The 16,851-nt window shown below is 49.6% G+C and overlaps 1 protein-coding gene across 1 annotated transcript in view; it reads left to right on the top strand.

The window, feature by feature from the left end:
* ttll5 (tubulin tyrosine ligase-like family, member 5) overlaps positions 1-16,851 on the top strand; it is a gene marked incomplete at its 3' end in the record, with an annotated part of 41,248 nt that overhangs the window by 23,741 nt on the left and 656 nt on the right. The window contains exons 20-29 of the mRNA XM_084481726.1: positions 11-27; positions 523-539; positions 1,689-1,806; positions 2,561-2,707; positions 3,120-3,214; positions 3,375-3,523; positions 3,945-4,583; positions 5,040-5,221; positions 8,358-8,497; positions 15,027-15,180. Of these exons, the coding sequence (XP_084337852.1) occupies positions 11-27; positions 523-539; positions 1,689-1,806; positions 2,561-2,707; positions 3,120-3,214; positions 3,375-3,523; positions 3,945-4,583; positions 5,040-5,221; positions 8,358-8,497; positions 15,027-15,180 (1,658 nt within the window). The remainder of the gene's footprint in view (positions 1-10; positions 28-522; positions 540-1,688; positions 1,807-2,560; positions 2,708-3,119; positions 3,215-3,374; positions 3,524-3,944; positions 4,584-5,039; positions 5,222-8,357; positions 8,498-15,026; positions 15,181-16,851) is intronic.

Genomic DNA, 16,851 nt, shown 5'->3' with positions numbered 1-16,851 from the left:
CTCTCTGCAGCAGGGCTGGGACCTGAGGTCAGCCTCTCCCACACTGCACACTGCACTGTTCTCTCTCTCTGCAGCAGGGCTGGGACCTGAGGTCAGCCTCTCCCACACTGCACACTGCACTGTTCTCTCTCTCTGCAGCAGGGCTGGGACCTGAGGTCAGCCTCTCCCACACTGCACACTGCACTGTTCTCTCTCTCTGCAGCAGGGCTGGGACCTGAGGTCAGCCTCTCCCACACTGCACACTGCACTGTTCTCTCTCTCTGCAGCAGGGCTGGGACCTGAGGTCAGCCTCTCCCACACTGCACACTGCACTGTTCTCTCTCTCTGCAGCAGGGCTGGGACCTGAGGTCAGCCTCTCCCACACTGCACACTGCACTGTTCTCTCTCTCTGCAGCAGGGCTGGGACCTGAGGTCAGCCTCTCCCACACTGCACACTGCACTGTTCTCTCTCTCTGCAGCAGGGCTGGGACCTGAGGTCAGCCTCTCCCACACTGCACACTGCACTGTTCTCTCTCTCTGCAGCAGGGCTGGGACCTGAGGTCAGCCTCTCCCACACTGCACATTTGTTCAATTGCTTCTGGTCTTTGAGCTTTAAAAGCGCTTTGTTCTTTTGCAGTGTGTTAGCCACTTGTCTCTATTGTAATGGTTCATTGTGTAGAATTTAGTAGAAACTAGCAGTTTGTAGTTTGTAGATTGCAACCCACAGAATATGGGATTTACACTTATTAAAACATGCTTATGGATGTTATGTTTAGTTTCTGCCAAATCCGTTCCGCTAGAGGCTACAAAATGGTACACACTGCACCTTTAAGGCGGTATTAAATATCACTGATACTCCTGAACAAATTTCTACAAAGAACTCAATATCTCTGTTTTCTTTTTTTTTTCCATTTTTCAATGAAGAGCCCTTGAAATTGAAATTGGAGGGAGGAATTACAATAACATGTCTGAGTTTGTTGAAACTCCCAGGTTACATGCCAGGAGATGCCCAAAGAGACAGGCAATTATAACACAGTCGATCATTGTTTGTGTTTCCCTACTCCCCCCCCCCCCCCCTCCGACACACCTCCACACACAGACAAACATGCACACACACAGACACAGACACATGCATGCATGCACAGACAGATGCACACATGCACATGCACACACACACACACACACACACACACACACACACACACGCGCACGCACACGCACACACGCACTACAGTATAATGCCAGTTTCCCTTGTGAGGTTCAAGGGAGTCCGTGAAAACAATTAATCATTCTGTTGTTGGAACGGAACCAGTCCCACTGGGCTCCTACGGCGCTCCGTTGCAACAGATACATACCTGTCTTTTTAGGTTCTCTCTATCTGTGCTGTGCTCCTACACACAGATCCTGGAATGTGTGCCCCTGTTGATGCTCAGCTGCTGAGAATGGAACGTGTTGAATAGCCCAAAAAACAACAATCTACTGTTTCTTTAACTGCTGCTGGAGGGTGAACTAGGTGCAGCCCAGGGCCTTCTTCTCTATTATCAACTGTGTGACAACGCACACTAGTCGTGTGTGTGTGTGTGTGTGTGTGCGTGCGTGCGTCTGTGCATTACGTCAGACGCAATTCTTGCACATTTTCCCTCTCCCTCCTGGTTCTCTTGGCCTTCTCCCCCTCCTAAACCCCCCTCTCCCCTCTGTGTGCTGGCCAGTAAGGTGCAGGCGCGCACGGCCTTCACCTGTTACCTCTGCCGGGTCCAACAGCGCCTCTCGGCTGAAAGCATGGCCAGCGACGCCCCGGCCGGGCCAGAGAAGGACGACGACCAAATGGTACGATCACCATCATCCCCATCTCCATCAGAACCCAGTCCGTACACACATACACCGCACACATGCTGGAAGGGAAACCCTGCGCGCTTTTCCTTTTCTTTTTGGACTTTTATGTACGTGTGATTATTCCATGGGCTTTTCCAGCCTTACTCACACGTGACGCCAGGTATCTGGCGTTAATGTGCACGAGGCGTTTGTGGCCGCTCGCCGGGGAAAATCTGGTCCTTTTTTAACATAAAAACGTTGGCCTGATTGCAAGGTCTCATCCGCTCGCTGGAAGGGTGGCGGCGTGATTGGCTGAAACGTTTGGAGGAAAAGCTAAATGTGAATGCATGCCAATCGTAGCATCATTCATCAAAAGTCACGTTTTTATCTGCTATTTAGTGAATGCAGAGATGGAAGGTCCAGCATGTATGACTGTAGAATGAACCATCGATGAATGAGTGTGACGTTGGATGACCAGGACCCAGGCGCAGAGAGAGAGAGACAGTCCAAAGAATTAAAAGGGATTTTATTATCCAAATGACAAAAGGCGAACACAATAAACACTAGAAGTTTTTCAACCGAAAAACTACTAATATCATTAAGGCTAAGAGAACCAAAAACCCAACGGCAAAGGTTGGGCGACTCGACCACAGAGGCCGAAACACGGCTGAAGTAACAGGAACGTTTGTGAATGAGAAGAATCAGCGAGCGGTGGGAAGTGGCCGGGTTATTTATACGATTCCATTGATATTATCACGGTGTGTTCCAGGAGCTGGTGGTCCGCTTCCTGCAGAGAGCAGCCAGTAACATGCAGCAGGATGTGAGGCTGGACCTGCCCAGTCGCCAGCTCGCGCCACAGGACCGCAGACGCATTCTGTCCAATCAGCTGGGAGACTTCATCCACTGCTACAGCAAGGCAGCTAGCTCTTCTCTCTCCCTCGTTACACATGACACATTCTGCCTCATTGTACTGATTTTATACAGTATGTATCGGCATGTACGTGTTTGAAGGGTTTAATGGTGAATACGTTTTTTCAGATTGAATGATAAATATATTTTTCAGATTTAATGATAAATATATTTTTCTGATTTACTTCAATGGGTATTTTGAATTGCTAGGTTAACCCATTCCCCGTATCGAACAAGATAGTTAGGATAAGATGCTACACGATGCTAATTACTAGTATTTTTGTAAGTGGCAGGACGTAAAACATACAATAGGTGCGCACATTAAGTGGCAGGACGTACAACATACAATAAGTGCGTACATTAAGTGGCAGGACGTACAACATACAATAAGTGCGTACATTAAGTGCCTATCTTCACAGGAAACGGATCAGATGCTGCATCAATCAGAGAGCGACGGCGATGAGGAGCGCTGCATTAACCCCGGCGTGTTCATGGAGTACATTGCAGGAGCAAGGTGAGCCACTCCCCCCCCCCCCCCCCCCCTCCCCTCCTCCGCCGCCGTTGGTTCGCCCCGCCCCCGTACTGCTGAGATAACACGCGGCGCTGTCTAAACACGGATCTTAATCTTCCCCGCACATGTTTATTGGTGTTGCTTTTTGCCGTTTGATTTACAGCGAAAACGAGCTGGAGGCCGTTCTGACGTTCTACACACACAAGAATAAATCAGCCAGCGTCTTTCTTGGAACCAAAGTGTGCGGCGTCAGGAGAGACATTCCTGAGAGGAGCAGCTCCGGAGAGCAGGTCAAGACCAAGCGCCCTCAAAGTGAGCTCCACTACGTTTTGGATTGGTTCTTCTGTGGGACTGAATCGAATTTGTGTTTTATATTTCTTAATGACTTTTAAGTTCACACAACTTACTTAATTTTTTTATCGGGTGGATTTTCAAGCGATTAAGGAGTAGAAGGAGTCATTAGGAGTCATGAAGAGTCTGTTACTCTAATGAGTTTCAGAGGAATGGCTTGCAGCCAGACAGGAAGTAAACTCAGTATCACGTTTTTTAGAAAACGTGTACAAATCTTATGGAATCCAATACATACTTAAATAAATAAACATGCATCACAACTAAAACAAAGCCACCGTTTAGTTCAAAGAGAAGTAGAGAGGTTCAAAGGAAAAATGATAAAAACAAAGCAAAAGAGATAATCTAGAAATATGCCCTCTGACTGCCCTCCTCCCCTGAACAGCTCTGCCTCTGGCCACATCCAGCACCTCGGCCTGCACCGCTAAACCCAGCCCCAGCCCGGCCCCCCGCACACCCACCCCCACCACCCCCTCTCCCCCCGCTGCCTACCCAGCACCCAGGGACCCGCAGCCGCAGGCTCCGTCGACCAGGACGACCCCCGGCCAGCCTCACGCGGCCCCCTGCGGCCCTCAGCACTCCTCCATCTTCCCCGTGTCCTTCGACCGCTGCCACGCCCTTCCTCCGCGGCCCCTCCCCCGCCGACCCATCTCCTCTGCGTCCCTGCCCCTGCACTGTCCGCCCCCGCCACCGCCGGCACCGCCGCCGCCGCCCCCGGCGCTGGCCTCTAAACCCCCGCCCTGCGCGCACGCCACGCCCTGGATGCCCGTGCGGTACCCCCACCGGATGCCCGAGCCCCCGTCTCAGCCGCCGCCACCTCCGCTGCCACGCGCCGGGCCCCTCGCCACCCCACCACCCGTCCAGGGGATGAGGAGGGTGCAGTCCTTCGTGGCCCCCTCCTCCTCCTCCTCCTCCTCCTCCTCCTCATCCACGCCGGCCTCTGTGCCGTCGAGCTCCACGCGGGCCGTGGCGCTCGTCTGCACCCAGAAGCTCAGTAGACCCATCTCCGCCGGCCACGCCCAAGGTACAGCCTCCTGCAGTGTTTTTAGGGTCATTTGTCTAATGTGATCGCAAACATAGTAATCTATGCTGTTTTATCACTGTTACTGAAATAAGTCCCGGATTTAGACGAAAAAACCCTATCAAACCCTGTTTTTACCATTCTCCCCAAAACACACACACCTGCTCTGCTGCGGAACGCAGATAGCGTTCTTCCCGTGACGTCAGACCTCCTTTCCCGAGGTAGTCTGATGTCACGGTATGACTGAGGGGCAGGGGCAGCGGCAGCGCGGTGTGTGTGTGTGGAGGTGTGGAGCTCTACGTGTGGGGTCGTTACCATGGGGATAACAAACCCCCCCTCCTTCCTAAAACCCTCAGCCCAAAACACATTCTTTTGAATGTGTTGAAATCATGTTGTTGGAATTGCATCTGAAACAATGGTCTTTCACCATCGTCCTCCTCGCTCACACCCTCTTCTCAGGGAGCAGGAGGACCGGCCCTGGGAGGCTGAGGCCGGAGCCGGCGGCGGGGGAGCTGAGCTCTCTGTCGGCCCAGGCCCACTCCAACCAGCAGGCCATCGTCGTGGCTCTGCAGAGGCTGGCGGACAAGCAGTCGGCCCGCCATTACAACAACTCCAGTACCATCAACCTGCTGACACAGCATGTACGTTGCATGCACACACACACACACACACACACACACACACACACACACACACACACACACACACACAGTCTCTCTCGCTCTCATTCAAAATGTTTTCTCAACTTCCTCTGACACGGTAAATCGATCTTCCTGACTCCTGGAGAAGAAGACCACCCCCAACACGACTACCACCTACACCCCCACCCACCCTGCAGCGTTTTTCTCTCTTCTTCTTCTCTCTCTCTTTCTTTCTTTCGTTCTTTCTTTCTTTCTTTCTTCCTGACCCCACGCACGCAGCCCACTTGGAGGCTGACAGCAGTCCCACCTCCACCACCACCACCACCGCCCCACTCCACCCCCCGACTGCCCAACCCCAGCACGTAGCCTGCTAGGAGGCTGACAGCAGACCCCCAGTCCCCCCCCCCACACCCCCCCGACCGCCCACCCCCAGCACGTGAGCCCCCTAGCGGGCCGATGTGGTCTGGGCGGCCCGGGCCCCTCCGTGTGAGGTCTCATTATCAGACGCTCCACAGGGGGAGTGCTGGCGGTTGAAGCTTAACAGGCTGCTGCTCTTTCTCCTCCGGGGTAATTGATGCTTATAAATAGAAGAATGTGGCAAATTGGCAGCGGGCATTGGAGCGGCAGGCACCGTTCCCTTGGAGACCCCCCCCCTCTCCTCTGCTGCCTCCTACCTCCAATATCTCCTGGTCTTCTCTTCTGAAGGGGTTGTCTTTTGGCTCGGGGCTTCTTCCATCTCGCTGTCTCAAGGTCTTTTTTCATGTCAAGTGTGTTTTTGTGTGATGGCAGAAGACCACACAGGAACAGTGTTGTTTTAAGGCTTCCTCTTGGCCGCTGGTTCTTCTGTGTCTGTGGAGGAAGGTGCTCGCTGTGATTCCGATGAGTGGTTAATCCCGGGCATGGCCAGGCGGGTTCGCTCCGTTCAGCTGTGTGGAAGTTGTGGAGTGTTTGGGCTTCAAGGGCCTGGGAGTGTATTTGGCCTTTTTTGTGGTCTTGTATTAGAGGTCATTAAAGCACTTTCTGAACTCAATGGAGAGCTGTGTCAAAAAAACTGCAGCAGCAACACCATGTTGCAAGAGTTGACCTCAATGGACTTCAGCAATCAGTCACTCGCATGCAAATGCCATTAAATGCACAGCAACAAGGGACTTGTTGTAGTGGAATATGCATGTTTGCTTGCGTGTGTATGTGTCCGGTTCGTCAGTCGTTTCTTTTTAACTCACTTGGACGTGTGTGTGTGAGTGTGTGTGTGTGTTTTTCGCTTATGTATGACAACTCTTATACTGAACCTTCAATGTTTTCGTGGGCTGTAATCTACCACCTATGACAGGGCTGGGCGCTATAGAGGCGTTTACATACGTACGTGCATTGGACTCTTGATATCTCGTGACACTCAGGCCACAGGCCAGACTTTACTCTGACCCATGCGTGCACTCATTTCCTCTCCCTGCCACCCGGTGGAATCGAGTCACGCAGAGGAGGCACAGGAGACACACGTCTGCTGTGATGCTAGCTGGAGAGAGAGAGCCTTGTGCTTCACCATGGAGATGGTCAGTTTGTTCTTGTTGAAGAGAATACAATGATTACATCACAGCCTTCAGGTAGTCAATAGAGATGAACTTCCCTTTGCAGTCTGCTCAAATGTGGCCACAGCGTCTTGCGGTATTACTGGAGAAGAGAGATTATATCTTCTCAAATCTGGCGAATGCGTCTTGCGGTATTCCTGGAGAAGAGAGATTATATCTTTTCATCCACGAACTTCAAGGTGACCTCTTCATATTTTTTTGTCTTGTTTTGTTTGTTGTGTGTTTTTGTTTCCGATAGATGGTGAATGATTGTGTATCTGAAGCTTTGTGGAACTTGCTCTCTTGGCCACGATTCTGTCAGCCCCCCCCCCCCCCCCTCCAGCCTTAATTTAAACACCTGTCTCAGAGGAATGCCTGACATTTCCTTTTCCTGGCAGGATAAACCAACGCTCCGCTCACCTGCTGCGAGTTCAGCCTCAAACTCTGGTAAAAATAAACAGGCATGTCAGACCCAGGGAATATCACAAAGTAATGTTCCAGCGTACACGGGTCAATGCAAGAAGCAGCCATTGTTTTTTTCGTCATCCATTATCCGAGGCAGAGTGACAGAGAATTGATTTGTACAGAGTTGGATTCAGGCGGGGGGCGAGGGGTCGGGGGGGCGTGCCCGGGGGCGTATTCGCTTTGCTCCTAAACTAACGTTTCACACGCTTCGATGGGGACGCTCGGGTAGTTGGGCGGCGGGACGCGTCACCAGCAGTCTAAACTATCAGGCCGTCATTAGTCACTATTTTGTATTTGCTTGGTCGACTCGCAGGTCAAAGGGCCGCTGGTTGTGCGTATAACCTGGTGGGGTAGAAGGTCAGGGGCGGGGGGGCGGGTGATGGTGCCTTGGGGAGGTGTGGGTGACGGGGTGATGGGGGGGTCATGGGGTGATGGGGGCTCGTCCTGGCTTTAGTGCCGAGTGGGGACTAGCTCTGCCCGGCCCTGTGTACATTTCTCACAGCTTGGGATCAAAAAGGTGTCAGGCCTCCAGGGCTACGGGGGTGCAGTGGAGGGATGTATAGTTTGGAGTTACTGAGGTGTGGGTGTGTCTGTGTATGGTAACCAGACCAAGGGTTACCGTAATGTCACTTTCTCTCTTACTGGTCGTCATACCGCTGTAGGAAAACCGTTTTATGCATCGTGTTACGAGCGTCTGCAAATCATGTCTCAGATTTTATTTATTTTCCAATTCCATTATCAAAACCTTTCTTGAATCAAAATTATATGTAATATTTGCAGAGGAATAAACATTTTAAAAGCTTTTTAAATCATTTATATTTTCATGAGACATTTAACTTTCCCTTGGGTTTGAAAAGAGGCCTTTATTTATTTATTTATATAGCACTATGTTCCGGTGGTGGAGTCAGCGGTGCAAACCCATTTCCTTTGTCCCTTTCATTTCAAGGACTCCTTAGCCAGTTAATGTGATTCTCAAGTAAACTCAAAATCCTGACGCTTGCATTGACTTTCATGTGAAACGTGTGAAGGACATGTTACACTTTGTGGTTTTTACACATTACACTTTGTCAGCCACCTACTAACACTTTGTGGTTCTCCTCCAACAGCTCGCCAACCTCAACCTGGACAGTGGGATCATCAGCAGGGAAGGCTTCACCTTGGGGCCCAGGGCACCCCCAGCTCCCCCTGTTAGTCAGGGGCCACGCAGGGCCCTCAACGCAGAAACACTCCCCTCCAGGGGCACCGGGTGAGTCCACACAAATGATCTCGGCAGGAGATCCACCTTAAGCTCCCTGGAAAACCTATTTCCTTCCTGGAGATTCAGGAATGTCGTGCCTGGATGGGTATTGACACCGTTGTGGATGAAGAGGAGTGCCCCTGTCCATAATAGTTCCAATCAAAGCCTTAAAATCACAGTTGGCAGACTTTCAGTCATTCCTTAAGAATTCTCCATATTGGCACACCTCTCTTCGTGCTGCTGCTCATATGGATGAGCTCACGTAGAGTAGCGTTTGCCAGCCCTGGAGGCAGCAAGGAGGGAACGGTGTGCTGCGATCTCAGGCTGGGTCCCCTGCCAAGGTAAACAGCTATTCCTCTGCACCGGGAGCTGGAGACTAGGAGGATGTAGCGTTCTGCTCTCATCAGGACGGGTTCAGTAATGAGGTACTGAAACAGTGATTCTAATAATTTTGTGCAGAAAGGAGGGGATGCATCTATAAAAAGCTAAGAAAGGTTTAAAAAGGATTGAGAGGACGGGGATGAGACATGGACGGCATTCCAGTTCACTAGTGCGAGGTTTACAAGGGCTAGCTAATGCGGGGGAAAGTGCAATTCACCAGTGAAATTAATATACTGCGGTGGTTTTTCCGTGTAATCAACTTTGGAGAACCTTATACTGTAGATGTCTACGTCTAATTTGGTCACAGTCAATAAAACCTGAAGACTTTTTTAATGGACTCTGACAAATCTTTTGATTCAAGACTGCTATTCTTTTGGAAAGAAAATATCAAACGCTTCGCCAGCGTCCTTCTGGGCAGGCGAGGTGAAGGTAATTCCTGGAAATTGGCACTTGGTTCCTTCCCTAATTGTTTCTTATGAGGAGAGCTAGCTGTAGAATTAGCTCGGTGTCTCACTTTCAAAGTGCAAAGCATGCTAGTGGCTCCACAACACATTGCCTTGGATTGATAAAAGGGCAAAGCCAACAATGATTCAGCCACTTTGTCAGTGTGTTCCAGGCCATCTCCTGTAAAAACACCACCCGCCCTCCCTCCACCACCACCACCATCCGTTACTCCAGCACATCAAGGCGGAGATAAGGGGAGAATAAATGGAAGAGGGAGGAGGTGCTTGTGTGACACAGTGATTCATAATTCCTTTCATTTGTCCTGGTGACCCTGATTCCTCCAAACTGACGAGGCCAAATGGGTTATAGCGGTTGGGGGGGTTAGGCATTCATTCATTCATTGTTGCTCTCCATCTATTTTTAACAATATGTTTGTGACAATGTCTCAGACAGTTTGGCTCTGATCTGGCATCCAGTGTTTTTCCAGTCCAGCCTTTCCTTATGTATGGTACTGTCAGGGAATTCCAGGAATGTCTGGCTTCCCCCCACCTTTGTAAAGTGTTTTTGTTTTCCTACCGAGGAAGATACGTCTAATAGGTTTCATAATTTTGGGGATCTAGCAAATGTAAATATACAGTTAAAGAAGCATGCCTAGAAGCATGGCAGAGGCTCTTTCGTTTGGCTTCTGCGTGAGCTGACCCGACGGCTTCAAAGTTCCTGTCTTTTAGCTGACCTCACCTAGGGGGTTCTGTTACTGGGCGGCCCTTATGAAACAAATACACTTTTAATCTCCAGTCGGTTGTTTTTCGTTCTATATTTATCAGAAAACTTTGGATACTTTGGATGACTCCTCATCTCTTCGCAAGGCTTCCCAAGATAAACCTGGATAAGCATGAAACATATTGAATACTTTGACTCCCACTAAAGATAGCTGTGTTCCAAGTTATCCTGGTAATATGTGACTCCCTGTTACTTTCCACTTGCTACCAAGCGGCAAATCAAAACCTGTCCTTTTCAACCCGTCACCCTCTATCCCAGCGTTTGGCTCTCCCATCCCACGTGGACACACCGTATCTGATGAGATTTGGGGATAATGACCTTGATTTTGCCCGCCGCACTGTTTTCAAACACACAGAAACTGAGGATTTCCTTGAGGCCGTTCCCCTCAGCGTGGGGAATGAGGGCCGCTGCCAAACACACTGGAGCCGTTAAGCATACTGGCTCTTTATGCAACCACAGGGTGAAGGAGTATGATGGGTTTCAAAGGGAACGCTCGAAGTCTTTGAAGTGTTGCCTCCTCCACATCTGCCAGGTATGCTGCCTCAGTGTTCGCAAATCAGCCTCCCCGGCCCCCCCCACGTGTCAGCTGTCGAGCGGAGGGGCTTGACACTATCAAACTCCTACGCCCCCCGCCCCCCCCCAGCCCCGGCTATGATCATCAAGCCCGTTTATGATCATCCACCCCGGCTATGATCATCCACCCCGGGCTCCGTTATCTTGCGGGAGCACTGGCACTTCCTCCAGATGTGAGTCTCATCATTTGCACACATGGTACCAGGCGTTATGGGACTATTGGACCATTCTGAGACCTGGAATCCACTGTGATTGCTGCAAGGTTTTGTGTGCAAGGCAGCCCAACCCGGTGTAAGGTGAGGCTCCTGGTTTCTGGCCAGTGTCACCTCTCCTCCCGGTGCAACATTTGGAAAACCCTCCTGGATTGAACGTGTTTTACTGCTTGAGGGAAAATGAATTTCCACATGGCTTTGCTCCTTAAAGCCGTGGTTTTGAATGCGTTTTGCAGTTTTGACAGCTGCTTACCTGTCCGCTGGCCGTCTGCAGCGCTCAGAGTGGGTCACATTGAGTCACCCCCCTGCCATCTTGTTTCACTTTAGGACCGAGGAGGCCTAGAAGTCTTCCCTGTCACCGGCGGACTCATCCTGTGTAGTTTTAGGTGGGTTCAATGTTTTGTCAGAGAGGGTTTTTACTTGATGAGATTTAGTCAGGACATTTTATTCCAGTACATTTAGTGACCGTCCTCTTACAGAGCCAGGTTCCCCGCTCGCCAAAGAGGAGAGAAAGAAACATAGCATCAGTGAAGGGCCCATCAATGAAGGCCTACAAAGTCGCTCCTTCTCCAAAGTTAAAGAAGGTTTATTTTCACCTCAATTGGTACCAGATGTGGTAGCAACAGCGAGAAGTCCCCTGAGGTGAGAACGGGTAAAATTCCACTGAGGGGGATTACGCTACCATGCTAATGAGTACATGCACACCCCGTCCAATAGCATAACCCTAACACATGTACATGTATGAACAAGCGTGTGTCATCAACAATTAGTCGCACATTGTCGTTATGAGAGGTACGTCAAGAACCCAAATTCACCCCAGTTCTACTGCTATGAAGTTTAGGGTTTATACAAAGAATTCAGTGTTGAACAAACCCACAGTCCATCCAATAATTTATTTCTTTACCTTACCTTATTGTATTTTAATGTTAGGTGGGCATCCCACCCGTGCATTTATGTATGTTCGTCTTTTTTTTTTGCTATTTTAATCTTCTTTATCTTGGACAAAGAAATAAAACTAAAAAAACTAAACTAAAACTAATACACTGAGCGAGTGACTCCCAACACAGTAATAATGCAATCAATACCAATGACAATGGACTGATTGTCCTGGTCAAAGAGGTTGTTACTTCATCACTGTAAGGGCTTCAAACTTAGGATTGCCAGAAGTTCGTCAAACTACAGTGTTAAGTGATTGTCGGAAATTACCTTTCTTTGTCTGACGATAAGCCAGGAAAAACTGAAAAGTGTTATATTTATGAACTGGAACAGAAAAAAAGCGAACAAATGTTTTGGATTTCTGAGACTATTACCAACGATTGTTGCAAACGACTTAAATGCTCAATCGATCATAAAATAATTTTCTGCTGACAGTCAGAATGAATGAATGAATGGACGGGTCGTTCCCGTCAGGACATGGCTTTGAAGTGGGCTCTGGAAGTGACTGGCCTGTTATTGAATGATGTCACAGCAGGCAGAGCCCTGTCCCACATTGTGAGCGGCGCTGGATTGATGCTGCACATATGCTCAGCTGTGTTGTTGTAAGTCCTATCAGCATATCACAGGAAGGCAGGCGCTGCAGGGAGGAAAGGGGCGGGGGGAGGGCCATGTCAGCCACCGGTTCAGGGGAAGTCCCTGATCCCTGCGCACCTTCATGTGTCCTCCACTCGTCCTGCTACACCCATCTTCTCCTGCTGATCTCTGTGCGTCTTTACCCCCCCACCCCCCTCTTACGCACTTGTTGTATGTTGCACGTCCTGGTACTTAATGTACGCACTAATTGTCTGTTGTACGTCCTTGCACTTAGCAATGTGTAGCATCTTATCCTAGGTATGTGTTGTATACGGGGAATAGGACCTAGGTGCTTGGCACTTGGTTCTATGAACATCCTTATTGTACCGACAGCGATATATTGTTTCTCTTTCTTCTTACAAATGTAGCCGCTTTGGATAAAAGCGTCTGCTAAATGTCCCTTAATGTAAATGTCTTAAGCTCACTCTGTTTTGATGTTGTTGTGTTGGAAGTGATTCACACAGCGGTTCCCCTTGTAGGATGAGGCTATGTGGCGGTGAAACATTCTATGTACATAAAAGATAATTTGAAAGTGTGCAGTGTGATGTTTTCACTGGTTGACTCGAGGATGGCAATAGCTTGACTTTTATTTGTTCTTCGTGTGAGGCGTGCATCCAGAGTTGGACTCTGTTCTATAAATCAAATGTATTATGAACTCGCATGAAAATGGAAACAAGACTTTAAGAGAAAGAAGGTCCATTTATTTTTATTTCCTCGTGTTATAGAAGTGGCGGTTTCACACGGTTCACAGATATGACTATTTGTGCCGAGTCTGGGGGAAAAAGATGTGAACAGGCGCAGAGTTGTTTTTATAATATGAACACCATTACCGTTTGACCAAACTGGGAGCCACATGGGCCACAAATGGCTGAAATGAGTTTCTTATGACCTTTGTTTGCCTACACACAACAGATGTTGTTTTTTCATGCCGACTCCTTAGCAAACACCAGCGTTATTTTCCCTCTGGATAAGTTTATATTGAAGATTAAATTAAATCTATTTTTGGGGAAAGGTTTGGAAAGTCTTAAAAGGTATGTGATGATTTGAATCTGATGGTATCAGTGTGCAACTGTTATTCCATCTAATGGATGGAATGTTTTAGGACTCTTTTCTCTCTCATTAGGGCCCTCAGGGGCCTTGATCCTTTATCTCTTTCTTTATCTCCATTTCTTCCTCTTACCCTCCCTAATATCTTTACGCTCAGCTCCCACACACTGCTATTCAGGGCATTATTACCGGCTGGGTTGGTCCACACACCAGCCTGCCTGTGACTCCACACAGGCAGTGTAGAAAACAGGCCCGAAGGGACGACCTGAGGCCCCCGTTTCTCTTTACTTTTCTCTCTTTCTTTCTTTTAAGGTAGGGGCCAAAAAGGCAAAAGGCCGCCATGAGCTTAGTCTTAATAGCAGATAATCCGGTTACAAACGCGTGGAGCCGGCCCCTAAGGTTTGGCTTTCCAGGTTGTGGCTTTGTGATGTGGATGGAACATGAAGTTGTGAGAGTGCTGAGGCGAAGTGGAAAGGTTTCCAGTCTGAGCGCAGGCCGGCCACACGCCTGCCGTCCCGCTCTCCCCTCGGACCGCTTCCAGTCGTGGAAACCGCTGCTGCTGCTGTGGCCGACCCCACGTCTCTTCACGGCATGTGGCTCAGGAGGTAGAGCGGGTTGGCTGGTCCCCGGAAGGTTGCTAGTTCGATCCCCGGCTCCTCCTAGCCTAGAGTGTCGAGGTGTCCCTGAGCAAGACACCTCACCCTAACTGCTCCCGACGAGCTGGCTGTCGCCTTGCACAGTTGACTCCGCCATCAGTGTGGGAGCGTGTGTATGAATGGATGAATGTTAGGCAACATTGTAAAGCACTTTGAGTGGCCCCTGGTTAGAAAAGCACCTCTTATCGCTGTTGCAAATCATCATTGTGAGGCAAATCTGGCAGCAACTGGCCCAACTGTGCATCCCTTCCTCAGTTGCATGGTGAAGTCACTGAAACCCAGTGATTGATTCTTCATTATCCCAGGCAACGATACGCCAACTAGAGAAAGAGGGGTCTGAATGGTTTGAAGATGATCTGAACCTCTCTCTCCTCTGTCATCCCACTGATTGGACTAATCTGGAACTCGAGCTGGGGTGTGGTGGATCTGGAACAGGGGAATATAGAGAAGGCAGAGAAGGCTTTCTATCAAACTGTAGAACACTTGTTCCAAAGATATTACTATTCCCCCTCTGCTAATGTTGTGCCGTCACAAAGACACACGCTGAACTTGATTTACATGACGTTCTTTAGTCCTAAAAACCTATACTCAATACCAACAATATCATTCTAACTAAACATGGTACAAATACATAGGGCAGTACTAAACTGGTAAGCTTACTACTGTAAACACCACAATTAGTATTTAAGAAATAAGTCCACGGCCAGAATTCCCATTTTACATTAATATAATTCTAACTAAACATGGTACAAATGCATAAGCCAGGACCAAACCAGTAAGTTTACTACTGTAATATGAGTTATTACTATGTAGGTGACACTGATTGATTTGTGTTTACCTCCTGCCGTCCCTCTCCTCCCCTCCTGGGTGCTGTAGTCCCAGGATGCAGGCCCAGGGCGGAGTCCCCTGGAGCGAGGAGGAGACCCAGGCCTACAGGCACATGACCGGGCCGGGCCCCCAGCACCAGGGGAGTTACCGCTTCCAGTTCGCCATCCAACAGCTGCTGGACCAGAGCCACACTCGCCATCAGGTAACTGAAAAGGCTCTTGGGGAAGGTGAAAATAAAGGTTTCCAGTACAAAACTATTCAAACTGTCTTCATTTGACGTGTGTGTCGGACGTATTCATGTTCAAATTCAAGTCAGTCCTCGGGGCCCACATGGGTAGAGGAGAGCACGGAGGAGGCCCCACTGTGGAGGCCTCTGTGGGTTTGATCGCCTGCATTATGGTCCTATCAGATGTGAGCTCAGTCCGTGGTCCCGTTACAACCCAAACACGTCTTAGACATGATTTTCCGTCCAACCGAAATGATGTTGCAAGAGAAAAAAGCAAAAGAAAGCTTTTAGTTGTGCTTAACGAGGTGTGACTGATTTGGCTGGATGCTGAGGGAGATAAGGAAGGCCGAGAGCTCTCGGGTCATTCGAAACGATATGATTCTCATGTTTTGGGAGTGAAGACATTTTTCATTCACATTTTGCTTTGAAGGCAGATTCTGTTCCGGGAGATTATGGGTATTCATCTCCTGATGAAGAATCCATTAAATTCTCTTCATTGGGTGAAGCCCTTTTTGAAAAGTGATCCCCCCTGTGTGGCCTCTGGCCTCCTTCCATTCTCCGTCCCTCCCCACGGGCCACCTCTCTTCTGTTTTGCCGTTTTATCGTTCACCAGTTCACTATGTTGGAAACATTGGTTGGATCTAGGCCTTCCCTCAGTCCATTACATGAAGTGTAACAAAATATAAATTTCTCCTTCTCCTTCTCCTCCCACATCTTACATGGCTGATCATACATGAATGATGCACCAAGGTTAATATCGTACCTTGGTGTAGTCACCATTGAATCACTCAACCCTGACTCATTACCTCCCACCCCGGTAGAAAACCTTTCCTCTGATCTCACTTGCCTTGCTGCCCCGGTGATGCAAATCCCTACTGAAGCGCAGGCTTTGATTCCTTTCACTTGAGTGTCTGTGTGCCACAGCCATTTTGCTGGGTTCAAGTGGAATTGCCCCGCAGATCCCTCTGAGCAGAACGTGCTCTGTGACTGTCGAGAGAATCAGTCAATAGCAGCCCGCTTGACCCCCACTACGTACACTCTCTATCCACTAGTCAAGTCATCGTTGAGTGGGGGGTGGGGGGGTCGCGGGAGGCAATGACCAAACAAACATTCTCCATTTCCACGATCCGTTCCGTGCTCACCTTCTGGCCGGCTTACTTTGCGCTCATATCGGAACGTATCTACCAAGGCATTTGGCCCAAGGCACACATCTCCCTACTAGTCGTTGTTTAAGTGCGCATATACGCCGGTGTGTGCCGGCGCTCTCCTCTGTTCCAGTTACTCGCTGCAGACTGCGCGGCTCCTCTTCTGCCTTGGCTGAGCGCCACCTGGCAGCCAAAGAAAGGTGCCCCTCCTGGCCCCACGCTCGAAAAAAACCCAGCTGTAGCGGCCACGGACCCCGGCAAACCTGGAAACCCGGCCGCTCATTCATCAACGTAGAATTCCCATCAGATATTTCCCCCCGTCGCCCTGCCAACCGGGCCGCCGGAGCGCCTGCTCCGGGGGAAGTGGGGGAGGCTATTAGCCTGCTAGATAGATGAATAAAGTGGCAGGGAAAATGGCACGGACGTGAGACGTGGAAGGAATGCCGCGCTAAGCATTCCCCGGCATCGCCAGGACCTAGTAAAGGCTGGCGTTAAAGTATTA

This window comes from Micromesistius poutassou, assembly GCF_964030765.1.
Source record: "Micromesistius poutassou genome assembly, chromosome: 17".
Classification (NCBI taxonomy): Eukaryota; Metazoa; Chordata; class Actinopteri; order Gadiformes; family Gadidae; genus Micromesistius; species Micromesistius poutassou.
The sequence above is the reverse complement of the archived record's forward strand: the minus strand, read 5'-3'. Positions and strand labels throughout refer to the sequence as shown.